The sequence below is a fragment of the Labrus mixtus genome, chromosome 18 (genome assembly GCF_963584025.1).
Source record: "Labrus mixtus chromosome 18, fLabMix1.1, whole genome shotgun sequence".
NCBI classification, from domain to species: Eukaryota; Metazoa; Chordata; class Actinopteri; order Labriformes; family Labridae; genus Labrus; species Labrus mixtus.
Window position 1 is genome coordinate 25,393,083 of NC_083629.1, and position 26,174 is coordinate 25,419,256.

At 45.0% G+C, this 26,174-nt stretch overlaps 2 protein-coding genes across 9 annotated transcripts in view; both read left to right on the top strand.

Moving 5' to 3' along the window:
• numb (NUMB endocytic adaptor protein) overlaps nucleotides 1-12,897 on the top strand; it is a 53,949-nt gene extending 41,052 nt beyond the window's left edge. The window contains exons 4-11 of one of the 6 annotated variants that reach the window (XM_061062402.1): nucleotides 3,223-3,255; nucleotides 3,909-3,983; nucleotides 5,694-5,834; nucleotides 6,675-6,879; nucleotides 6,950-7,249; nucleotides 7,927-8,070; nucleotides 9,153-9,311; nucleotides 10,671-12,897. In XM_061062402.1, coding sequence (XP_060918385.1) covers nucleotides 3,223-3,255; nucleotides 3,909-3,983; nucleotides 5,694-5,834; nucleotides 6,675-6,879; nucleotides 6,950-7,249; nucleotides 7,927-8,070; nucleotides 9,153-9,311; nucleotides 10,671-11,428 — 1,815 coding nt within the window. In that variant the 3' untranslated portion in view covers nucleotides 11,429-12,897. The remainder of the gene's footprint in view (nucleotides 1-3,222; nucleotides 3,256-3,908; nucleotides 3,984-5,693; nucleotides 5,835-6,674; nucleotides 6,880-6,949; nucleotides 7,250-7,926; nucleotides 8,071-9,152; nucleotides 9,312-10,670) is intronic. The other 5 variants (XM_061062403.1, XM_061062406.1, XM_061062404.1 and 2 more) reach the window with 5 other exon arrangements.
• A 2,114-nt stretch (nucleotides 12,898-15,011) lies between these two features.
• Nucleotides 15,012-24,820, top strand: exd2 (exonuclease 3'-5' domain containing 2). Of its 3 annotated transcripts, none has more exons than XM_061062409.1 (10): nucleotides 15,012-15,141; nucleotides 16,721-16,790; nucleotides 16,864-17,298; nucleotides 18,107-18,363; nucleotides 18,451-18,577; nucleotides 19,552-19,868; nucleotides 21,020-21,126; nucleotides 21,796-21,931; nucleotides 22,083-22,454; nucleotides 23,757-24,820. In XM_061062409.1, the coding sequence occupies exons 3-10, from the start codon at nucleotides 16,900-16,902 to the stop codon at nucleotides 23,971-23,973; spliced, it is 1,932 nt and encodes a 643-aa protein (XP_060918392.1). In that variant the 5' UTR covers nucleotides 15,012-15,141; nucleotides 16,721-16,790; nucleotides 16,864-16,899; the 3' UTR covers nucleotides 23,974-24,820. The 3 variants fall into 3 exon arrangements, with proteins under 3 accessions (XP_060918392.1, XP_060918394.1, XP_060918393.1); XM_061062411.1 differs by having other exon boundaries at nucleotides 16,864-17,283; XM_061062410.1 differs by having other exon boundaries at nucleotides 16,884-17,298.
• The last annotated feature ends 1,354 nt before the right edge of the window (nucleotides 24,821-26,174 follow it).

Sequence of the window (26,174 nt, forward strand, 5' to 3'; positions counted from 1 at the left end):
ACACATGCAGCTCACCACAAAAACTTTAGAAGTTTTCTGCAAGTGTAAAAGCAGCTAATGATGCATTTAGTCAGCCTTTGATATCTGCTGTATTAATTTGTATGTTGCATATTAAACCTTTAAAAGCAGTCTTCCTCTTTATAGCTGCCCAACAGGTCGGTGGTTTGTGGTTCTTTGACGTGTGTATAATCGTAGTCTCTGTCGTCTGTCTTCAGGATAATCTTTTCTTGCAGTTGCAGCGGCTGTTTCAAATTCAGAGCGAGTGTTGTAAGGTGTGTCGTTGCACAGAGTGTGCCCATGGAACACAGGTTGCACAACAAGTGTCGTTTGTTGTTGCACATCCTGCTTGTGGTTCGTGTTGCTTCTTTTGGGGCTGACATGAGTGTAAGCCGTCAGCTAGAAAAAAAAAATCAACTGTGTGTATAAAAGTTAAAAGTAAGTAGAGTACACGCTTCAGCCTTGAAGTGTCCTGCTCGGTTGTTCCATATCTGCCTTGTTGTCTTCACCTTGATCTTTTAAATCTCTGCTCCCCTTTCTGCCCCAGAAAGCTTCCCGCCTGCTGTAGTATCGTCTCGGCTCGTACATTGAATGCCTTAAATGTTTGATGACCTTTTTGTTCCTGTTACACATTTGTTTTGTCTTTTTAAGCAGGTTTTATTGTGAAGGGTTGCAGAGAAATGCCTCCCATAATCCCCTCCCCCACTCTACCCTCACATTCTAGTTAACATCCTTAGAGACCTTTCTTCCCCTTTACCTTAGCATACTAACACTAGCTGTGCAGCCTTTACCACCATCTGCATGTCTGTGTGCTTCTCACTAACACACACACTCACTAACAGGCGCTTAGCTCAACTCCAATGAATCTCCAGAGCTGGTTAACACGTTAAATCATGCATTAACATGGCCCTCCGAGTGCCGTCTCCACCGTGGCTGTGTAACAGGAGCAGAGTGGCACTCCTTTTCACAGCTTACGGGGAGGAGAGGAACTCTGAGGGAGCGGGGGGGGGGGGGGATTAAGACCAGGGCAGGGTCTGATTGTGGTGTCTTTGTGTGGTTGTGGCGGCCTAAACTTGACCCCTGACTCTGACTGACCGGTGATCAGTCACAGGTTTCGACTCAGAGGTCAAACCGCCTTCTGTGGGAATCTGTTTCTGTCTGCTGAACCACCATGGAATGACCAGGTCTCGCTCGCTCTACGAATCAGAGGACAGAATAAAAATGGGATTTGGGATTATCCCCTTCTTCATACACGCACAGACACACCTGAAGGGGCCCGCCATCTTTATCTCCTCCGTCCAGGCAGCTTGGTGTGCTGTCGTAGGCTCGTAGGGTTGTTGTTGTTATTATTGAAATAAAAGGGAACAGCTGTCAGGGAGCCGGCCATTTTGGTGGACTGGCTTCTAATGTGGTAGTACTAACAGAGAGGGCGGGGCGATAATTCAAAGAACCTCAATATGCGATCGATCATGATCAAACTGGATGTATAACTTTACTGGACTTCGATCGATCAATCAGCCTGTTTCAGTCTGCAGGTTTTAGCCCGCATGTCAAAGCTAATCTCAACTCCACCCCTAATGACATGAGGTCATTCAACAACCCCAGCTGATTGGACGGATGAAATGATCTGGACTCATGAAAAACAGAAGCAGGAGTTAAAAACAAAGTCATCAAACATTTCTGAGTGATGTAATCGATCACTGAGAAGACACTGCTGACCTCTGCTCCTCCTCCTCGTCCTCGTCACCTCACTTTTCTACGGCCCTATGATTTCCACGATGCAGAAAACAAAACCAATCACGGATAAAACGATGAAAATGGAATCAACTGGAACACGATGAGTTAGCTGAAATGTTGTAGTGATTTATCAAAACATGGCTTTTCCTGACATGTCTGTGTGTTTTTCTCAGCGCTTGAGCTGAATGAAGAGATAAAAACGACGTCAGGAGTCTCTACTGTGTTTTGGCTGCTGCAGCGTCTGTCGGCCAGTTTGACCTGTAGTCACCTCGGGCGTGGTTAGTTGCCTCCACACGGGGACAGACATGGAGACCATCTGAGATTTAAAGAAATAAGAAATGTGACACTGAGCGCTAAGTTTCAAGCAGAACCATACCTGAACGACTTCTCTGAATCAGGAGAGAAACTTGTCTTAACGATCGACTGGACCCGCGAGAACACGTGCTGTGACCACCTACAATCAAAAACAGAGAGGCAGCGGGCAAGCGAGAGCTCATCACTTCACCAAACTCACCCTAGTGCAAACACATCGGCAGAAGCAGGACATGAGAATCGGTTATTCCACTGGATGAAGATGAAAAAGCTGCGTCCAAGCGGGACACGAGTAACCTCCGACCAGGTGACAGAATGTGGTCACATCATAAAACACAGAATAAAAAATTAAAAAAACGAATACACTCAACGTTCCCTGTGACTGCAAACAGAGCTGGCCAATCAGAGGAGAGTGTGCACATGGGGAGGCGGGCCTTAAAGAGACAGCAGCTGAAATGAAGCGTTTCAGGCTGAAATGAGGGATTTTACTGACGCCATATATCAGATAAATAAGAAGGTTTTTGAGCTACACATCTCACATTGCTGCTCAACAAGTGTTCCAGACTGACATCAGTAATGGTGAGGGTGAGGATAAGAGATCTCCTTTAAGGAGTAACTTCTGCCTACGTTGGAACGATCTCCGTCCTGAATTAGAAATTGAGCTCAAACTACGCTTGAACTTGGCAGAGCTGCTGCAGCACAGCTGATATTCAGCTTCCTCATAAAACCTGGCTCACAGCCCCTCTTTCAACTGAAACGGCTCAATTAGGTGTTTATTTACTTTTCCTTTATCATCTTTTTAATAAAGAAAAAAAACGATCATGATCATGTATTTTGTTTTATCGCCCAGCCCTACTAATAGTCTTCAACTTAAAGGCAATAACAACCTCATCATCACCCCTTAAAACCTCCATCAGTATGACCTCATGTGGAGAGACCTGATCCACTCTCACTCCCTCACTCACTCACTCCCTCACTCCCTCACTCACTCATGATCCAGCTTCACCTCCAGCAAATTAAAAAATAAAAAAAAAAAACGAATCATGTCCCCTCTCCGTGGGTTCCAGACCATTTTTAGACCTCTTAGGTAACATTTTCATGCCATGTTCCTCCCCCGTCTCCTCCACCCCTCTCACCCACCCTCCTGTTTTTTTTTTACACCACATCCACTTCCAGGACAGGAAATTCTTCAAAGGATTCTTTGCAAAAGTAAGTTATTGCTTTGTGTGTCTGAGTGTGTCTGTTGATTATGAGCAGTATTATTATTTTTCTTCCTCTCACGTAACACTTCACTCTTTGATCGTTCTGGGAGAACACACACACACACACACACACACACACACACACAGAAGGGGGGGGGGGGTTGTCTGTCTGGAGAGAGACAAACAGAATGATGCATGTGTGTCTGAGCAGGTGGGGTGGTTTAGGCTGGGGCGGGGCACTTTGTGTGTTTTTGTGGTGTGTGTGTGTTTTTGTATTAACAGGCCTTCTCTCCCTTCAGCCAGAATGGAACAATGAACAGTTTGTGTGAATGAACGTTTCCTTCATGTGCACACACAATGTTGTTTTTTTATTGTTGTTGTTCTAACCAACGGGGGCCACCATTGTCGGCTGCATCAGTTCACCAGTTCTCATATCAACCTTCTTGTTCCTTTGATTAAAGCGTGGGCTCTTCTGAATGACACGTCACTACTCCCTCTTCTCTCTCACTTGGTGCTTTCTCTTTATTCACAGGTGTGCTTTGTGTGTGTGTTGACTGGATTCTTTTTTTAAGTTACCAAAGAGCGGTACAAAAGGGGAAGGCACAGAGGGGCTGGAGGTGTTTCTAACTCGTACCTGTACCTGTTGTGTTTCCTCTGCAGGCCGGGAAGAAGGCGGTGCGGGCGGTGTTGTGGGTGTCGGCAGATGGTCTACGTGTCGTAGACGATAAAACAAAGGTAAGTGTTACGATCCCCAAGATGGCGAGCGGCGACGGGAGTGACAATAAAATAAAACCCTGGGGGAAAGAAGAAAGAACTAAGGACTAAGTTTAAACACATTTAAAAATGATTTATTAACAAAACAACAACTGTAAACGAGCCAGTCATGCATTAATTATCAAAATACAACGACTAAGCAAACACTGAGGCATCGATGAAAAACACTCACTGCTCACTAAAACATCTGACTCTCTCCCCTCTCCTGCTCTTCATGCTCTGCCTTCATTGTTTCGTTGGCACAGGTGAGCTCAGTCACCAGCTGCAGCCAGGGGAGAGCAGCACCTGAGAGGGAGAGAGGGAGGGAGAGAGAGGGAGGGAGAGAGAGAGAGGGAGAGGGAGGGAGGGAGAGAGAGAGAGGGAGAGAGAGAGAGAGAGATAGAGGGAGAGAGAGAACTCACAACACTACAGCATGTAACACTGAGGCTTGGTAAAGAAAAGGATCTGCTACAGGAAGTAGAGGTGGATTGAGTGAAGGAGGAAGCTGCTGAGCTCCAGCGGCTCGTCATGATAAAAAGCTGATAAAGCTTCTGGACCGGTGACCTCTAAAGGCTTTTGTTTTGAAATGTACTCGCTGCTCCTGCATGAATAGATATAAATAAAAATGAAGGTAGCACTGACACATGGTGGTCAGTGCTGGTACTACATCAAATCTTTTCCCTTCAGATTTGAGCTCAGTGTTGAATATTTTGGAGGATCTAAACGACTTGAATTTTAAAGTACATCTCTGCAGCCTTGACACAGACAGTCACGGCTGCAAAGTAAATCCTGCAGAGCAAATAATTTCAACATTAGTACATCCAAATAAGTGCTCATTTTTACCATTCAAAAGACTCAGATGTTTTTTGAACGTTGTTGACAAAAATGACAGTAAGGATCCTTTCAGATAAAAAGCATTTAGTTTTTTTTAAAGAGTAAGATCCTTTTGTAATCAGACGTAGATGTCCCGTTGCTTTTTGCAAAGCCGGCAGACATTTCAGCCTGCAGAGCAGATGTTTGCCGTTGCTGCTCTAACCCTGCAGTTACTGTTTGCTTTTGTAATTTACTGTGTGACTTAATGTGATTTCAGGGATGTCATTTCTGCAGGATTCCATGTTTCCGATCTTAATGTTGACCCAGCGAGATTTGAGTTATCGGTGAAAGTGTTTCAGAGAAATAGAGAATACCTGGGCAGTCGCTGAGATATCTTTACAGCCACCTAAATAATGCCGACCGTTGATTGTCATCTAAGATTTAAAAAAAAAACAAATCTCCATCTCTCCCTCTATTTGATTTCCTGCAGAGGACACAGACGCTCCTCGCAACAAGAACTCCAGTGTGTGTTGATTTCCTCTGTGTTAAAGAGTCAACGGGTCCAGGAACCTTTATTGTACTCGATTGTTGACGTGATCTGTTTTCCGAATCAGAATCAGATTCTGAAATCAAATTCTTATGTCTTTAAATGTATAAAGATAAAAGTCTCGTCTTATTCAGGACCCAGGTTTCCTCTGCGAGGAGGCTCCAATGTTAAACACAGACTTGAGCCTGTCGTAGTTCAGAGTGATTGGAGCACTCTTAAAGCCCTCACATTGAAGTGCTGCTCAGCGTGCGATCATTCAGACTCCACTGAGTGTCTCTCCACCTCGACTGTTTTTATATTAATGAGATAATAACTGATCTGTCTCTGTGCAGGACCTGATCCTGGACCAGACAATAGAGAAGGTGTCGTTCTGCGCTCCGGACCGAAACTTTGAGAGAGCGTTCTCTTACATCTGCAGGGATGGAACGACTCGACGCTGGATCTGCCACTGTTTCATGGCCATTAAAGACTCAGTGAGTTCCTCTTCCAACACGAGATGTGACATGTTTTAAAGTTGTTTTTAAATCATTCTGACATCACTTTAAAATACAGCCGACCTTCAAAACTACTGGAAAGCAGGAAAGACAGCATGGAAAAGGGTTTATGCTTTAAAGTCTTGTATCTGGGATGATGCCATCTCAACTTCTAGGCTTTTCCAAAGCATACATGTACAGAATAATGTTGGTTGCTAGTAAAAAAGCCATAACCTGGCCCACCTGTACTAGAAGACTGGTTCAATGTAATGGACATCTTTGTAATGGAAAAATTAACATTTATTTTGAGACTGAAGAGTGATGTATTGGATGAATGTTGGAAAGGATGGATTGAGTTTATAAACCCACATAGTACAGATTTCAGGTAAATAGCTGATGTTATATCGTAACTCCCCTGGTTCTCTGCTACACATTGTGACTATTGTGCTTTTATGTTTATATTATGTCTGTTTTTTTATTTTTTATCTTTTATCTTCCGAAAAAAAATATTTTTATTTAAAGATTTTTAAAGATTTATTTTTTTGGCTTTTTGTGCCTTTTATTAGAGAGATAGGACAGTGGATAGAGGTGGAAATCAGAGAGAGAGAGTGGGGAATGACAGAATGTCAGGCTGGATTCGAACCTGGGCCACCCGCTTGGAGGTCTACAGCCTCCCCCCAAGATTTTTATTTCAAAAATGCTGTACACCAGTTTGTATGGAAGCCCATTTCCGCCAGTTAAAAAAAAAAAAAGAAAATCAAACTCATAATTATGAGATAAAAAGTCAAAATTATGAGATAATAAAGTCATAATAATGAGATATTGCATCGTCTGTTTCAGGGAGAGCGACTCAGTCACGCTGTGGGTTGCGCGTTCGCCGCCTGTCTGGAGCGGAAACAGAAACGAGAGAAGGAGTGCGGCGTCACGGCAACCTTTGACGCCAACAGAACCACGTTCACCCGCGAGGGCTCGTTTCGCGTCACAACGGCCACAGAGGCGGCGGAGCGGGAGGAAGTCATGCGGCAGCTGCAGGACGCCAAAAAAGGTCTGAATCTGTTCCCGTACAGCGATCATTTCCTCCCCAATGTTGTTGCTTGAACATTTGTCTCTAACAGCAGAATCTGATGTGACTGTTGCCGGGAACTCAGCCACCAGTGTGACAAACTCCTCGGCACACCCTTCAGGAGGCTCGCCGTCCCCCTCGTCCTCCCCGCCTCTCTCTGTGGGGACGCTGGGACCCCAGGCCATACCGCGCAGGCACGCGCCGGCCGATGTGATCGCCAGGCAGGGCTCCTTCAGAGGCTTCCCGGTGCTCAGTCAGAAGACGTCTCCTTTCAAACGACAGCTGTCACTACGCATGAACGAGCTGCCCTCCACCATGCAGCGCAAGTCTGACTTCCCCAGCAAGAACACAGGTGAGTTCAGCTCTCGACCACGACTCCTCTGTTTCTCCCCTCAGCCTGCTGATAACCTGCAGGCGACTTAAACAGTCAACTCCAAACAAAAGACGGAAACTTCTGTTACTTCTAATGTTAAAGGCTTTATATGTGATTTTTCACACTTAAATGTATAAATCAAGTATATCCTCTGAAAATAACTCTGTGAGTCATGACTGTCTACAATGGGTGTAACACCCGAGTCCCACTGTCTGTGATGTTTTCAGAGTTTTCTGAGTCCTATCTTCACTTTGTTTACATCGCCCGGACGGCCGGCTGACTCCTCCCCTCGTGTATAAAAGTTGTTTAATTGAGGGACTAGAGAAAAGAAGAATAACATACTGTACTCACTGCTTAACTGTGTTTCTAGATCACGCTCATTTCAGGTAAATTTACATGCAGTGTGAAGATACGAGCATAATAAAGATCGCTAGCATTAGCATGCTAACACAACAATGCAGCGCGAGTTGTTTTGGTTTCATGCTGGTGCTCAAGGGCGACATCTGCTGGATCAAAACATCACATATAAAGCCTTTAAGTTTAGAGATGATTGTGATAGTTGAAGTAGAGCTGTAATCCACATTATATCTAGTACAATGTTTTTTTTTATATCTGTCATTTTAACGTTAAAGATTTAGCATATTTTCTCTCCCCAGTCCCTGAGGTAGAAGGAGAAAGTGACAGCATCAGCTCGCTGTGCACTCAGATCACCTCAGCGTTCAGTGGACCCCCGGAGGACCCCTTCTCTTCGGCACCGATGCCCAAACCGACCTCATCCCCACAGTCTCCTGTGGCACCAGGTAACTTCTTTTCTAAACGCCTGCATGCCTTTACAAAGTATTAATAACTTGATATTAACACCAAGATCGGCTCTGAGACATGAATTATTTACAGACAAATCTTTGTAAACATTTATGATGATGTGGACCTATGGGTCTGAAATAAGAGTATAACGTTTTAAACACCCCCATGTTGCTGGAATTGAACCATCCTTGAACGACTGTGAGAGTGGCATTCGACTGAGGCTCTGATGAAGAACTAATGGGCGAGTGCTCGACTGTAAGGAGTCAGCCCAACATGAATCTGATGTTATTTTAACCTGGGCCGTATTGTTACATGTTTGGTTTGTAAATGATGAGTGGAGAGAGAGAGGGGGGGGGAGAGAGACAGCGAGGGAGAGGGGGGGGGGGGGGGGGGGGGGGGGGGGAAGAGAGAGAGAGTGGGGGGAGAGAGAGAGGGAGAGAGAGAGAGGGGGAGAGAGAGAGAGAGGGTGGGAAAGAGAGAGAGGGAGAGAGATATTTCTGAAGTGCTTTTTGGCAGTTTTGGCTCACGTGTAAAAAGGGGTGAAATGACATCACCAAGAGAGTAACACAGTCAAATTGTATCGACTGACCCGGACAGTTTAAGCAGCTTTTTTAGCCTTTTGTGGTAAAAAAAAAAAGAATAAATCCTGACCTCAACTGAAAAGGACACAGATACATTTTTAGTCCGTTTTGTTTTCTGCACGTCTTCCTCGACCAGCAGCAGATTGAGACCGCACATAATCTCTGCAGCCGATGTCTGCCAACATGCATCTGCAGGCCAGCCGTGTTTTTCATTGCCCACAAGTTTTGGCAGCGTTTCCTGGTCATTAGGCGCCGTGGGAATCGATTAGACTTCCTGCTTACATTAACCACATTAGCAGTATTTGGTTTCATAAATGTGATTAACATTTTGTTGTGACTGCTGATTAACTGCACGGTCATGTTGTGCATGTGTAACTCCTGAGACACACACACACACACACACACACACACACACACACACACACACACACACACACACACACACACACACACACACACGCCTGCTCGTACTAGCTGCTGTCTCTTATCTGCTGTAGTGAACGGCGCCGCTCCGGCCTTCTCTGTCGCTGCTGCGTCTGCTGCTGCGTCTGCTGCTGTAACTCCTAACCCCCCCGCTCTGCCCCCCGCTCTGCCTGCTCGGGACACTAACCCCTGGGCTAAGACCCCAGGAGGGGCCCCGGCCTCAGCACAGCCAGGTGAGCCATCAGAGAGACGGGATGCATGAGGTTACAGTTGTTGATATGAAGAATGATTCATTGTGACATCACAGTGTACTACCTTAAAGCCCGGCTCACTCTGCAGGATCATCGGGCCGATTTGAGCTCTGATTCTTCCTTCCCGACAATCTCAGGGTCTCTCCCGACTCGAGGCTGCTCTGACCCGATTCTCTGCTCAGATTATGTCGTAGTGTGAGCGGTACAAAGATCCAATCTTAACGTCCCCGATCTGCCCGGCGATCGTCGGGGACACCCCGATTTATTTCAAACATGTTTGATATTTAGAATTTAAAATCTTGAAGTTTACATCATGAAAAGGTCCGGCAGAAGTTGTGTGTGACTACAATATAATCACAAGAGACAAGGGAGGACTGTAGTCATGGCGACCAGCGGCAGGACACAACCCGGCGTTTTTTTTTTTGTTTGTTTGTTTTTGTTTTTAGTACAGATCATCAGTGCAGCACTTTTCTGAAACTTGTATCCATATATCATCTGTCCTACAAAAACGTCCCCTTCCTTCTCTTTCACCAACCCTCATCCTTTGTTTTTTTCAAATGAAACTTTATTTATAACTGTCAACACTCCGTCCTGATTTCACTCTTGCAGTGTGAGCTGACATGCCATCCCGACTTTTATACAATCGGGGGTAAATCAGTGTGAGCCAGGCTTAAGACACATTTTTAACACCTAAAGCTGCGTCCTTTATACCAGCGTGCATGTGCAGCCATCACCATCTCCCTCTGCACGTGACCTGACTTGATTGCCCCACATTCATTGTGTATTGCAAGCGGCTGCTTCGCTGCTCAAAGCAAGCTGGGACACATAGCGACGCAGACCGGGCTTGCTGCGCCGCTTTCATCTGTCTTTTTTTTATTACTACTTTTTATTGTCATCATGTCTTAACATACAGTACACATATTTTATATTCAACATAAGGATGTCAATATTTAACATTTTTATAAGTGGTGTGGTGTTAAACAGGATGTGTCCCCCCAGTGGAAATACTAAAAATAACACTTACAACACAGAAACATGTTTTACAGTTTATTTAAAGGAGCTTGAAGTAAAACTGAGGTAGCTTGGATCTGAGTTACATAAATTCATAAATGTTTCCCTCCATCGAGGTTTTCTTCCCTTTCTCTACGATATTTAACATCTTAAGGAAGGGCAAAGAAACAAATTAGTTATATAAAATGAAAGAATAAAATTAAATTAAAAGAAAGAGAAGAAGAGTCAAAGGAGAAAGAAAACAAAAAAACAACAAACAAAAAAATGTTCATCTGTCTCGCTTGTTTCCTGGACCTGATGTTTGTCTCACTTTGTTTGCCTCTGTCACAGGAAGTAACTGGACATCCCCCACCCCGGTGATCGTGGTCCCCCCGTCATCCTCTCCAGTCTTATCGTCTCACAGACGCACGCCCTCAGAAGCAGACCGGTGGTTAGAAGAGGTCACCAAGTCTGTCCGAGCCCCGCCGACCAACCCGATCCTGGCGGCGGCCCCTCCCCCTGCTCAGCCCTTCACAGCTCCCGTTGTGCCGATGCCCGTGGCTCCTGTTCCCTCCGTTCCCCCGGTGGCCTTTATGTCCTCTCTGCCCTCCGCCGTGCCCATGTTGCCCCCTCGCCAGCCCGCCTTCCACGCTCAGGCTCCGGCCTACCCGATGCCGAACGGGCTGCCGTTCCCTCAGCCCAGCGTGCCAGTGGTCGGCATCACGCCCTCACAGATGGTGGCTAACGTGTTCGGCTCAGCCACGCAGCCCGGGCCCTACCCGCTCCCGACCTCCACAACAACCCAGCATGATATCCAGGCTGTGGGCAGCGTCAGCCCCTTTATCAAACCCCCGCCGCCCGCCATAGTGCACCCTGCTCCCCTCCAGCCCTCCAACGGCAACGCCACCTTTAACGGATCAGACAACTGGGCTGCTCCCTCCCAACTCGCTCCATCCTCCCCCGCCACCCAGCCGCCTCCGGGGCCGCAGGAAGATAACTTTGAGGCCCAGTGGGCAGCCTTGGAGGGCCGCTCCCGCCAGCGCACCACGCCCTCCCCGACAAACCCCTTCTCCACCGAGCTGCACAAGACCTTTGAGATCCAGCTCTGAAGACCGACCAGAGATTAGAAAAGGCCCGGACTATAAGGAGGGCGTTTAATCAAAGGGCAGACGTGTGATCGACTCGAGAAGAGCGGGCAACAACTTTCTGTCTCTCTTAATCTCCGTTTCAGCGGTCAAGCTCAGCAGGGCAACAAAAAGAACGGGGAGACCGAGGAGAGCGGGGGGGGGGGGGCGGATCAGCAGGGAGCAGAACTCTGCACAGCACTGAGGGGAGGAAAAGAAAACAGGCTGCTGTAAACGAGAGCGCAGCTCCCCGGACGATTCATTAGCTTTGTCTGTCTCGTTTTGTTCATGCTGTGGAGCGCTCGTCTTTACCCCGTGGAATATCTGTGTTGAGCCACACCCACCCCCCTGTCAGCCCCCCGATAACCTACCCAGGTGTGGTTGCTCCCGTCTCCCACCCGCTTTTGCTCAATCCAGCCCCCCCCCCCCATTGACAGAACGAGATCTCCCTCGCCTGGCAGAGGAACTGCAGCACTGAGGGAACTCAGCTTCCACACAAGAAGTTCTCATGATTAACTTCCCAATCAGAAGAGTAGAGTGAGACGATGCCAAATCTTTATTTTTATGCATTAAGTATATTTTAAATAGCTTTGGAATCTAACAGAAGAGATGTAAGTAATCGTGCCAAAGGCACAGGCTAGCTACAGCGAGACATGTTCCTGTATACAAGAAATGACCGTATATATTATACATAAAATATATATATATATATATATATCTATAAAGAATCTATACTGTACACACAGCTTACAGCAGTGCTAATTTTTAATGTGATGTAAAGAGATTTTGTGAAGGGACAGCTGCTTTACTTTGATGTTTATTTTTTGAAGAGAAATCTGTGTTTCCGTCTGTCGCATCCTGTGATTGGATGTGAAGCATCTCACTGTAAATAGGGTATCATTGCAGCAACAATCATTGCGGACCTGGTGGTGGTGCCCGACTGGTTGCCTCTCTTACCTGTGCTCAGTCTGTCATAGTTAGTACACATCAGTACTTCTCGTTTTCTTCTTCACTCTTTTACGTTGTGTGCTAACATTCTTGTTTTTTTTATTTAACGCAGTAGGATGAGTCTTCTTCTGTTTCACCACCTCTTATCTTATTTTTTTAAGAAGTTGGTTTCTCAATTTTTATTTTGCACAAGCACTAAAGTCGATGATTTGACCTCACAGGTGACCTTGATCCTCACAGGTGAGTCAGTGTTGGTGCTGACTCAACCCGACCTCCGCCAGCCGTCTTCGGCTGGCGGAGGTCGACAGTAAACTACAGGGAGATCAAAAAAACGGTTTCATCTCTCACTGTCTCCTTTCTCTCTGTCATGTTTTTATTTTTTTAAATCAAGCCTGTGAATATGATCTGATCTATTTTTCCATTTTGTAATTATTTCATTACTTTATTCCACGTCTTTGGAGAAACGTTGAAGCTGAAAGATTGAATAAATTGATGGTGGTAGAGGACGACGTGGTCTTTGTTCTTCATGTTTGAATGTTGACAGCGTCCTGAAATCTGTTTTCAAAGATTATTTAAAAATATGTTTTGAGAGCGAGAGGAAGCAAACATCATGCTTCTCACAGATCAGAGGTTTCCACAGAATTTAACTGATTATTAAAGGGATGTGTTTATTGTTAAACTGCAAACTAACCGAGCACACAGTCAGTCAGATGTCCTGTTATATCCATTAGAGGTGAGGGGTCGATACAGCAGAGTATCGTGGCGATATTATATCGTCTCATGGACGGCCAAGTATCGATATTTTTATTATATTAATAGCAAATATGCTTTTTAATTTTTTTAAATTACTGAAGCGGTAGCACACTTCATTTTGAACAAGTTTCATTGTTTAAAAAGTTCCTGCCATTGTTCAGTCGTCTGTAGAGTTTGTGTTCAGTTCAGTTTTTATTAGACTGAAATATCAACAGTTCAGATTGTGAGGTGCATGCAGCCTCTTACAGGGATCCCCACCCCTAATATCCATGTTGGTTGGATGTAACTCTTATACATTTTTCAAACACTAAATATGTTCTAAGATGCAGAGTGTTTTTCAGGGTCCAGAAAATGTTGTTAAGGTTATTTTCTATCAACATAGCTTACGTTTGAAGTCTTTGCACTCAAACTTTAAAAATCACATCAGAATGAAAAAAGAAAATATGAAATAAAAAGTACAGGTGCATCTCAAAAATTTGAATATCGTGGGGAAAATGAAGTTTTTGTCACCGTACTTTAATTCAAAAAGTGAAGCCTTCGTATATTCTGGATTCGTTTAACATAAAGGGAAATATTTGAAGCCTCAGCTCATGAAAGTCAAGAATCCAGTATCTTAAAATATTAGAATATTACATGATCAGACCAATCAAAAGAAGGATTTGTCGACTCGCTGTAAAGAATGTTTATGAATGCGCTCAGTTCTCGGTCGACGCTCATTTTGCACAACCTGCTCCATCACTGCAGCGTGGCACGGAGGTGTTTATGGAAGCTCAGGTCGCTTTGATAACGTCCTTCAGCTCGTCTGTATTGTTGGTGTCTGGTGTCTCTCGTCTTCCTCTTGACAATACTCTATAAAACATAAGAACCCGAACATCATAGGAAGTCAGGCATCATGATTACTCAGGCAACACAGGAACCTAAGCAACTGAGGTTGAGACCAAGAGGACCAACGATGTAAGAAGATAAATAAGCATCAGTAGCTCAGTCCGTAGGGACTTGGGTTGGAAAGATGCAGACCATATTGTGAAAGTAGGTCTGGTAGCTGGAGAGGTGCCAGGTCACTTCCACTTGGACATCTCTCCATTAATACACGTCCACAGCTCCTGTTTGTGCATGTGTGTGAGAAGCATGTCTCTCAATAACCAGAATTTCCCCTCAGGGATTAATAAAGTATATGAATAAATAAAATAAAAATCAATTCAATTAAAAGAGAGAGAAACAATAAAAAAAGTGGTTAGAAGCTTTAAAACAAGAGAAGATGAATCTTAAAGATGGTAAGAGGAAGGTATTCGATATAGAATGAAATAACAATCAAAACAGCTGAAGCATTAAATAGATAGATAGGAACTTTATTAATCCCTTGGGAAGGTTCCCTCAGCAGCAGGTAACACCAAAGGACAGCACACAGATAAAAAAAAGTTATATACAAATAATATACTGTACGCAGTAGCAGCAATAGGCATGTCTAAATAAAATATAAAGTACAGATTTATGCAAAAATAGCAGCAGCAATAAAAAATGTGAGCAGAAGTTGTGTTGTTTTGTTTTTGTCCTTTGTGTAACTAGAGAAAAGGAAGTAGTTAAAATCAACTGGACTTACAAAAGAATATAAATAAAAAATAATAATAAAAAACAAAAGAGCAATGAAATGAAGTGAGGATTTATGGATAATAAAGTCATTAGAAGAATAAAATAAGTTCTCTTGTGAAGCTCTCAAAGTGTGTCGTAGTTGTTGTAGCTGTAGTTCCCCTCCTGTCCGGCAGGGGTTGTAGTTCCCCTCCTGTCCGGCAGGGGTTGTAGTTCCCCTCCTGTCCGGCAGGGGTTGTAGTTCCCCTCCTGTCCGGCAGGGGTTGAAGTTCCCCTCCTGTCTGGCAGGGGGCGCTACCTGCGGAGCTACGTGGTTATAAAAACAGCCCGGAAGACATGGCTCAGATTAGCATAAAAAAGCAAAGGTACATGTGTGAGAAACTGGCGTTGAGTTGGTTAAAAACGTAAAGGTAAGACTCAGCTGTCACGTATTAGTGAAGTTAACATGTTTGTGATGAATCTTCGTTTTAAACATTTTATCTCAAAAGTCGCAAAACTGCACGAGCGTGAAGCTAGCGAGTTAGCCGGCTAGCTGTTGTGGCTAACCAGGCTAACGTTTCCCTCAGCGACAGAAAGAATAAAAACATCGAAAAGATCTAATGTTGTTTTTAAATGAGAGTTTATTTGAAGAAGGTGACAACACGTTTCCGGTTTGTTTCCGGTGTTTCTTCACAGGAGACACTGAGGGGAGAAGAAGCTATGCTAACGTTAGCTGCTAAGTGTTAGCATCAAATATAAACATTAAACTCTTTAAAGAGAAACAAAGACTCAAGTTAAGCTTTATATGTTGTCAACCTTTAACCTGGGACAGGTGTTACACCTGGTTAGTGACGTCAGCATACCTCACCTTTATTATGATTTTCTTTAGTTTTAAATGTGAATCTTTTATTTACATTATCTGTGACGCGGTTACCTGTAGACACCTGTATGTGGGAGGGGTTAAAGGTCAAAGAGAGGAACACGTAGACGAGTTTCAGCCTAATGACGTCATCAGGGCGTGAGATCAGCTTTCAGTCTGACATTAATCACAACAAGTAGACCCCTGAGGACCTGGTCTGAGGACCTGACCTGAGGACCTGGTCTGCGGGGGGTTTAGGGATGGACCTGGTCTGAGGACCTAGTCTGCGGGGGGTTTAGGGATGGACCTGGTCTGAGGACCGGGTCTGCGGGGGGTTTAGGGATGGACCTGGTCTGAGGGGTCTGCGGGGGGTTTAGGGATGGACCTGGTCTGAGGGGTCTGTGGGGGGTTTAGGGATGGACCTGGTCTGAGGGGTCTGTGGGGGGTTTAGGGATGGACCTGGTCAGAGGTGTAAACATGATTCAGACCTTTATAAACAAAAACACAGATTTTAAGATAAATTCTGACACTTAGTAAGATTCACTTTATTTGATCCCTCGAGGGGAAGTTTCAGTTTCTACACTCTGAGTCATGAACACAGAAACAGGATCCTGTGGACATGAACTAATGGAGACATGTCAGAGTGACGGGACGGCCCACAGCGGGTGCTCCTGAGCTGGTGGTGGGGACGGGGTTCGGTGCCGTGCTCAGGAATCAACTTCCATATTTTTGGTCCGCACCGGGACTTGAACCGGCGACCCTCCGGTTCCCAACCCAAGTCCCTACAGACTGAGCTACTGCCGCCAATTTAGAATCCAATGCGAGGAGAATAAAACCGGAGTAATATGAGAGAACCTGCTGGACTTTGTCAACAATCCTGAAGCTGCATTTAGAATAATTTGTATCAAAAAAGAAACATGAGCGAGTTGGAGAACTGACATGCTGTGATTTATAAAAGGCATTTCAATAACAGTGTTAGTTCTCCTCCATCAGGGACATCAGCGTTACCTTAAAGTGCGTTTGTTTACAGCTACAGATCACACGTCCTGTGATGTGACTATCGCACGTGTGCATCCCAATCGTGACGGTACATGAATGCAGCTATCAGGTTCTATAATTTACTTAAAATGTACCTTTTTGTTTTGTCCTAGAAAGATGAATTTCGAGTCCAGAGCACAGACGCAGAGCCCGGTCTACATGTCATCCCACTGACACAGAAAGGTAAAACCTGCTCGTTGAAACATTGACCTCTGACCCTGAAGGATCAACTCATCTGGTGTGTTTTTGACTCCAGGTTTTGCACTTTCCAACCAGCTCACCACAAATCATCATGTCTCATCGAGGGCCTTTAACTGCCGTCATAACGACGGTGTTAGGGGCGACCTTAGGAGGACTGCTCATATGGCGAGTTTACCGGACGAAGCGGAAGAGGCTGCCTTTCATCCAGAAGGTGGCCGATCCCGTGGACGCTCCGTGTCCTGTTGAAAAGACGTTTACGGCTGTGGAGTATAAAGACCCCGTACAAGAGAAGGAGTTCAAGGCCGTGGAGTGTCAGACCTTTCAGCAGCCCCCCGTTGTGAAGATGCCGTCTTCTGAGCAGCTGCTGGGAGTGAAGCCTGTGATGGTGAGCTCTGAAGAAGAGTGGCAGCAGCTGTGGCCGCTGCTGCAGAAGGAGCTGTCGGTGTTCCCCGTGCTGGGGCTCGACTGTGAATGGGTAAAGACCGAAGGCGTAAGAATTACCTTTTGCATGCTTTTACATATGAAGAGGAAAAATCCACCCTGCACGATTCATTTACAGATAGAGTTATAGAGTCCAGTCATTCCTGCAGGTGTCATATAGACACAAAACCAGGCAGGTGTTTCCAGATAAGAACGACTATGATTTGACTCCAATAAACGATTATCCAAAAGAACCTGGATAAAAATATCAGACGTCTAGTTCGAGCTTCATGCATGTGAAGACGTGCCGCCTCTTCTTCTCTCTTTAGTTTCAGAATGATTAGGTGGTCCATTGCAGTGATGGGAGCAGTCAAGAGAAGTGGTTCAGATAGAAGTGATTGTACCCGACCTAAAAAGCCTCTGCATGTTTCTAATAAGCTCCACGAGCAGAAACGTGCTCAAACTAGGATCAATATTGGAGATGCTTTTGAAAAATGGAGAGAGGTTAGAACACAGAAAGGTTTACAGACCCATGCAGAGCTGGATAAACACTGAAGCTTCAGAGTCCACCACATGGTGACCTGTGGGGGGGGGGGTCAGAGTTACATACTGCAATCAGCAATCTTTTTATTAATAGAGGAAAAAAATCGATCCGAAAGTGAATCATCAAAGTTTCGCTTAAAGACATGAAAGCGGTTTACTCCTGAGTAAATAACGACTGGAGCAAAAATCTAACGAAACTTAACACCTAATATTTAACATCCAGTGTCATTCACACCAGTATAACAACAAGGTTGGAGTTTTCCCTTCACGTCACCTCAAATATTTCTAATCCTCTCTGACGTCGTGTCTGACCTGTCTGTCGTTTCTCGTTGCAGGTGTCGGTGAAAGGCCGGACGTCTGCAGTCTCCCTGTTACAGTTGGCCTCATATTCAGGTCTGTGCGTCCTGGTGAGGCTGCTGGCGTTTCGCAGCGACCGGCAGGCGTTCCCCCTCAGCTTAATGGAAGTCCTCAGAGACCCCCACGTTTTGAAAGTCGGCGTCGGCTGCTATGAAGACGGGAAGCGCCTGACGCGTGACTACGGCCTGTCGATGTCGTGTACAGTCGACCTGCGCTACATCGCCTTAAGACAGAGGTAGAGTTTGTCAGCCTTTTCTCCTCTTTTTGTTTTTTGTGATGCTTCATCTTAAAACGATCCTGTTAAACTCGTCTCTGTTTTCAGGCAAACTTCGGTGACTAACGGCCTGAGTCTGAAGTCTCTGGCAGCCGATCTGTTGAATGTTTCTCTGGATAAATCTCTGGAGCTGCGCTGCAGTGACTGGGAGGCAGATCAACTGACCATGGAGCAGGTGATTCATGGAGTACAGACCTCCTCACATATCTCATACGGCTCATTGTTCACATCTGTTCATAAATCAGTTTTTCAAAATATAAAAAAATCACAAGAAACCTCCAGGGTTACATGTATCCCTTTCCAAAGAGCGTCTCAAACACTCCAAATGGTGAAAATCCGATCAGTGCATCGAATAAAAGGACATCTTGTACATCATTGGGTCCCAACCTGGGGTCTGAGCCCCCTTAGTCGGGGCGCCAAAGATCTCGGGGGGGCACGAGGCTCTGTCAGCTCTGAGGTTGTTTGGACATATTTAGTCAAATCATGATGGTTTATAAACGAGTCTGTTGTTAAGAATAAGTGTTTATTCTGTTTTATCAAAAACCCTCTGCTTAGTGCAAGTCCACAACAGCGCTGTGAAGAAGCTCCGCCCTCATTTAGATGTTCATATTGACTCCAAGTCACATGACTTCACAGTGCAGGGAGACAGTGCAGAAGCACGAGAGAGCACAGCGGGAGCTTCACACACACACACACACACACTCAGCAGGGTTCTACCTCGCTGGCTCTGCGGTTCCCGTCTCGCCCCTGTAACACCTCGGTTACTTCCTCCGCTGACGGCACGGCAGGGGGGTCACTTTGGCGTCAAAGTATTTTCTGCTTCAGTCCATTTTAAGATTCTGTCTGAAAAGAGAACCAGGAACACATTCATCCACCCTTGATTGTGTGGTTACTGTTGCAAAGGCTTTTGGGTATTGTAGTGTTACGAGCCAGCTGACAAATCGACAGAAAAACTACATTTCATGGGAAGGAGTTTAAATAATCATGTTTTGAATCTGTACCTCATGCAGGAGAGCGTCTTGTTTCTGTGTAGAGTGACATCAATCAAAAGAGAAATCCTGGAAGCAGCAGCTTGAAACCGTCCCTCGTTATTGGTCATCCGCTCTCTCTCTCTCTCTCTCTCTCTCTCTCTCTCTCTCTCTCCACCAGATGATCTACGCTGCCAGAGACGCCCAGGTTTCCATCGCCCTCTTCCTCCGTCTGCTCGGCCTCCACTCTGAAGCCGGGGCCGCCTATTCCAGCGGGTGCTCCTACTCGGAGCTGGCGTCCCGCTGCCAGGGCCTGGTGGACGTTCCCTTCAGAGGCCGAGGAGGAGACGGAGGAGACGACAGGAACGCCGACGGAGAGAGGAAGCGGAGGACGCGGAAGCCGCCCGCTTATGAAAGCCCCGAGTCTGGAGATCAGCAAGTCCCAGACCCTCGAAAGAACAACAAGAGGAAACCGCTGGGGGTGGGCTACTCCGCCAGGTGAGGAGGGAACATCGCATTATGGAAACTGTTTTAATACGACAGCTGAGATTCAATCTGCTCAGTTTGTAGTCTTCTGTCAGAAGCTCCATTAACCCTCTTGCATCATTATGGACATTTTTGTCCATTTGGTGAAATGTTTCCTCTTCATCTGGTCATCATTTAGTCTGTTAGTGCATATGGATCACATTTTTTGTAAGAAAGGCTCTCTTTTGACACATTTTGGAATGCACATTTAAATTTTTTAATATATCAATAGAACACTGAAACATGTTTACGACCCTCTGAAGTCATTAAGGACAAAAATGTCCACTTCCAAAAAACTGATATAAAAATAGAACAGATTGATATTTTTATTTTGCATGAATCTCTCAAACAACTTCAGCCCTGCTCAACGCTATCAAACATTCAATCATTTTTAGGAATTTAACCCTTTAAATGCCAGAATCATGTAATCAAACTGACATTTAAAGGGTTAAATTCCTGATAATTATTCAATATTTGATAGTTTTGAGCAGGGCTGAAGTTGTTTAAGAGATTTATGCAAAAAAAGTAGAAAAAAATATGAATCTGTTTTAATTTTATATCAGTTTTTGTAAATTGGACATTTTTCCTCCAATGTCCAAACAGGGAACTACATCTTAAATTTGACACTCCAGAAAAACTAACAATGCATCAAAGTCAATATTTTGGATAATCTTTGACATATCCAAGACTGATTTGAAAAAAATCCCCCAGCCAGCAAATATTTGTTAAATGGAAAATAACTAATTTTTGTGTTTTTTTTTATTTTTTTCATAAATAACAACAGTGACATCAAGTAATCAAACTGGCATTTAAAGGGTTAAATTCCTAAAAATGATTGAATGTTTGGTAGTTTTGAGCAGGGCTGAAGTTGTTTAAGAGATTTATGCAGAAAAAAGTAGAAAAAATATCAATCTGTTCTATTTTTATATCAGTTTTTTGGCTTGGAAATGTTTGTCCTTAGTGACTTAAGAGGGTCGTAAATTAAACTGATGTCTGAGGGTTAAATACACGATTCAATGATTTAATCCACCAGCTCTAGGTTTTCTAAATGTTGAAGTTTAAGATTTGTTACTGGGAAACAAAAACCTTCAAGTCCGCAATCAAGCCTTCTCTTTGTTTTCTAGGAAGTCTCCTCTCTATGATAACTGTTTCCTCCACGCTCCAGACGGCCAGCCTCTGTGTACCTGCGACAAGAAGAAAGCCAAATGGTACCTAGATAAAGGAATAGGAGGTACTCTAGAAAACTCTCAACATGACATTAAAAACACAACATCAGAAAGTTTTTAAGCTACAACACAAAACCTTTCAAATATCTCCCTCACTCATGAAGCTTTTTAAGATTCTGGTTCTGGTTTTAAACTTCATGTGTTGAGAAAACGGAGGAGTAAGACCCCGATCACAGAGAGACGCTGAGCGCAGCTGGGAGTGCCTGCCGAGCGGGGCTGCATGTGCATGAGGGAGACCAAATAAAATAAGTGGGGGGGGGATGGATTTGAGCAAACGTAGAGGTCTCGCCGTTTCTTTGCACCCAGACGAGGAGGGGGGAAAGTCATACTAAGCGGAGGTAACCTTTTACTAGATTTGATCGGCTGCTTCTGCCAAGAGTCAAAATTCTTCTCCGAGCTCCCCCCGATTTATGTACACCCAAAAACTGTTAGAAATACGCATCGCGCCGCGGCAGATAAGAGCGCCTGGAGAGTGAGCTGTACCATATGGGAACAATGGTTTATCTGGTGACACGTAGCGATGCGTCTCTGTGTGGTCGAGCCTGAAGAATGTTTGATTATCTGCTGATTCTCCTTTAAATGAACACTGCATGTAAAGTGTATAATGGTCTTATGTGTCATATTCTCTGCATTAATCTGAAGATCCTCTAAATGAAACCTGTGTTCTGACCCAGTGCTGCAGAGTGAAGAGCCTTTCGTTGTCCGGCTTCTGTTCGAGCCGTCGGGACGTCCCGACTCCCAGCAGGATTATTATCTCACTGCTAAAGAGAATCTGTGTGTGGTCTGTGGAAAAGCAGATTCATACATCAGGTCGGACATCTTCGATACGTTTCAAATCACAAATTAAGATGACTAAACTAAAATGATCATATCTGTTCTGAACATGTTTCTGTTTTATTGCTGAGTCATGTTTTCATATTTTCATCACCTCACATCACTCCTGTCTCACCGATCTCAACAGGAAAAACATCGTGCCACACGAGTACAGGCGTCACTTTCCCACCGAGATGAAGGACCACAACTCCCATGACATCCTGCTGCTGTGCACCAGCTGCCACGCCGCCTCCAACGTGCACGACAGCGTCCTGAAGCAGAAGCTGGCCGACGAGTTCTCCGCCCCTCAGGGCTGCGAGGAGGGCGTGCGTCTGCTGGAGGACTCGGACCGACGGCGGGTCCGTTCGGCGGCGCGCGCTCTGCTCACCGCCGGGGACGGACTCCCCGAGCAGCGGCGAGACGAGCTGCAGGCTCTGATCAAGAGTTTCCTGAACGTGAACGAGGAGGAGGAGGAGCTGACGGACGACGTGCTGCAGCAAGCCGCCGGATTGGAGACCAGGTGAGATCACACCGAGGGTCTTGTTATAAAGATTAACTTTCAATAAAAACAAGCTCAACAGAACACAAAGATTATTTTAAATCATTACTATTTTTATTTTACTGTAAATCCTCCCAAATAATCTTGTTGGGCTAAAAATGATTTCCTGAAATTGTCGGCTGGTTTAAAAAAATCATATTCAAACCCAGCGGCCCGCTCCGAGGACTACAGCCTCTGTACACGGCGCGTGCAAACTAATCAAGATCGATTGCTCTATCAGACTGGGGTTCCTGAATTTAACCCCGCCCCTCCTGGAGCCATAATGATGTATAACCACCGGGAGCTTTAGCATCTTCAGTTCACACGCTCGCTCGTTATCGAGTCACTACACGTTTAACATCACGGTCTGCAGTTTAGTCAGAGGCTAGAGGGGTCTGAGTAACACGCTGTGAGGTCAGTCACCGGGTCTGCAGGGTGGGATTAATCTCACAGCTGTTTAATGAAACTGATGTCGTGTTTCTGATGTTGCTTGACGACTAGAGGCGTCATGTCCTCAGGAGGTCTACAGATTAACCAGCCCATGATCCTCTTATTTATACTCCTCTTGTTTGAAACACTTTAATCATGCTCTCAAATAAAACTCAACCTCTAGTCCTTAGCAGTGATCCCACATGACTCGCATGTAAAAACTGATAAACTTTAACGCACCAGGAGCCAGTATTCTTTCATAGCGGGGTGAAGTGTCCCGCTGTAAGGAGCATGTTTAAACAACCAACTCAGGAAGATTTCAGGGGGCCGCCTGCCTCACATTAAAGTCTTTCTATGTGATGTTTCTCACTTAAATGTAGAAATCAAGAATATCCTCTGAAAATAACTCTGTGAGTCATGACTGTCTACAATGGGTGTAACACCCGAGTCCCACTGTCTGTGATGTTTTCAGAGTTTTCAGAGTCCTATCTTCACTTTGTTCACATCGCCCGGACGGCCGGCTGACTCCTCCCCTCGTGTATAAAAGTTGTTTAATTGAGGGACTAGAGAAAAGAAGAATAACATACTGTACTCACTGCTTAACTGTGTTTCTAGATCACGCTCATTTCAGGTAAATTTACATGCAGTGTGAAGATACGAGCATAATAAAGATCGCTAGCATTAGCATGCTAACACAACAATGCAGCGCGAGTTGTTTTGGTTTCATGCTGGTGCTCAAGGGCGACATCTGCTGGATTAAAACATCACATATAAAGCCTTTAAAGAGTTTGCATGTACATAAACAGCTTTAAGGTGCGTTGTAAAAAGTCTGACTGCTCCTCTCTCCTCCTGAAGGATCTTCAACGAGGCGTACGTACCTCACGGTCTGAAGGTGGTCCAGGCTCAAGCCGGGCAGGGCCTTCAGGGTCTGATGGAGCTGGAGCGTCGCTGGAGGCAGCACTTCCTCAACACCATGCAGCCTCGACACCTCCCTCCTCTGTGGTCCGTCGACCACAACCACAGCAAGTTCCTCCGCAAGTACGGAGAGGACCTGCCCATCAAACTCAACTGACGAGTCTGCACGAGGACCAGGAGCTGCTACAGACTTGAGGCCGGACACCTGACTTTTTTTAAAGCAACAGACGGATGAAGTCGTGGACCAGCCTGGACTGAAATCTCTGTTAACGCTGTTGTCATGACAATGTTTTGGTTAATTCCTGGTGACATGAAGAACCGTCTGAGAGAAAAAGACTTTGCAGAGAGAGGGTTGTTTTAATGAATTTAAATTATTTAACACTCTGCCGTGCTTCAGCTTTCAGTCTATTGTCTGTTTTAAGTCAATAGATGGAAGGTGAGATTCCCCCAGAAACACGTTGACGCCCCGTTTCCTTTTCTAAAAGACGGGTTGGGCTTCAAGGTGCCGCTGGGCTGCGTCTCACAGGTCGTGTTTCTGCAGGGGGAGATGAATGCTACCCACGGTACAGTCGGCTCGTTACCTCCATCATTTAATCTCCTGATGTTTCCGTCCTGCTGCTGATTTCTCCTGACGGCTGGGACTCTCTATGGCTCGTGTTTTAACGTGCCTCTTAATCCCCAAAACCTGACGGGAGACGTGTCACAGCAGCGGGGCGTCAACTCGCTTCAGCTTTCAACCGTTTTTTTGTTTTTTTTCACCACGACGTCGTTTCACACAATCCAAACCCGCACAGAGAAGAGATGCCGACTGTCATGTGATGTTTTGAACACTAAGCCCCTCCCCCTCCGTCTTTGCAAGGCACATTTATCTTTTTAGAGCGCGATGAATTTCTTTACAACACAGCTGCTTTCTTTCTTTCTTCCTGGATGTTAGCCTGCCAGCTGTTTTGTTTTCCTAAATTGTGAATGATACAAAATAATAAAGTAATGTTTGTATTAATGAACCTGCGACTTGTGTTGGTAAAAAAAAAAAAGAAGCTGTCTACACACACACGAGCACATTCATTGTTTCTTCTTTTATTTCTTACAAAATCACAGTTTAATAAATAGTCTGTAAAAATGAGTACAAAAGCGTTTGTTAACATTTCATATATGAATCACTCGTGACTTTCAGCTCAAAGGAGTCTTCAGGTGGATCTTTTTTTTTGTCAGGAATGACACGTTTTTCTTTCTTTTTCTTTTTTTTACAATCTAGTTTTGCTGGATTAAGGCCTCTTGATTTTGGCATCAGAACAATCTGTCAGTCGAATGTTTAGTGTCTGAATTAGTGTAGAGTTATGAGCTCCCCTGGTTTCACAGTTCAGTCAGGAAAAAAAGAATAAATACATAAATAAAATACGTTAACAAATAAATAAATACCAAAAAATGGCTCAACATGCAGAATGCTGATTTAAAAACCGGTCAGTGTTCGACACTGCAGACAAAAACAATGGCACATGAGGCGGCTTCAGTAAAGGGATTCCACCAAACAAACATCTTTCATTAAGACGAGAAAATACGGGCACAAGTTTCAGGAAAACTAAAATATTTTGGTGGATTTTCCCTTTTTTTCTTTTTTTTTTTTTTTTAAAGTGTAGCGGAGACGAGGAGTGCAATCCTGTGTTTGAAAAACACTCTGACATCTTTACTGCATCACAGAGAAACCTCTGAGGGGGGGCGGGGGGGGACACCCGACATTTAATCAAACCCAAAGAGACGCTTCCTTTAACAGAAAAAGATTCATACCACTCATGTCTGTACGCTCAATTTAAAGCCAGCAGCACGTTAGCTTAGCATAACACAAGGTGAGACGCAGCTTGTTGTCCTGCCTGCACTGAAACCATCGACTGTATGAAACATGGACGTGGACCAAGTGGCAGCCTCAGGTGTTGGAAAAGCCAAATCCTAATCTCTCCTAGGGCACCAAAATGGCTGGAGTGAGGCTCGGGAGAAAACTACAACTCCCAGTGCTGACGAGTTGCAGGGTGATGTCATTTCCTCACCAACTGTTAGTGAGGAGCTAATGATTGGTAAATTGGGCACACCTGGTCAGGACACAGGAAACTGCAGTAGAAGGACTCACACATGTTGAAGAGGAACAGTGAACTTTCTTTCACCCGCTAACAGCTGTTCATGGCGCCCTACTGTAGGTTAGCTCGTTTAATTAGCTTGAGTTTAGCATAGCGCACATTTTGACTGCACCAACAGAGCTGTGCTCAACTGATAACCGATAAAAAAGGAACGAGCTGGCGGCTCATAGGAGCTGAAGATTGTGTTCTTCGGACCCACATGGATGGACGCCGTCACCGAGGTCAAGGT

What these genes read in the sequence shown, in the direction of transcription:
- exd2 (XM_061062409.1), top strand. Translation starts at nt 16,900, where the DNA reads ATGTCTCATCGAGGGCCTTTAACTGCCGTCATAACGACGGTGTTAGGG. An exon ending in AAAGCAGATTCATACATCAG is followed by an intron (nt 21,932 to 22,082) that starts GTCGGACATCTT and finishes CGATCTCAACAG; the next exon opens with GAAAAACATCGTGCCACACG. An exon ending in GCCGCCGGATTGGAGACCAG is followed by an intron (nt 22,455 to 23,756) that starts GTGAGATCACAC and finishes CTCCTCCTGAAG; the next exon opens with GATCTTCAACGAGGCGTACG.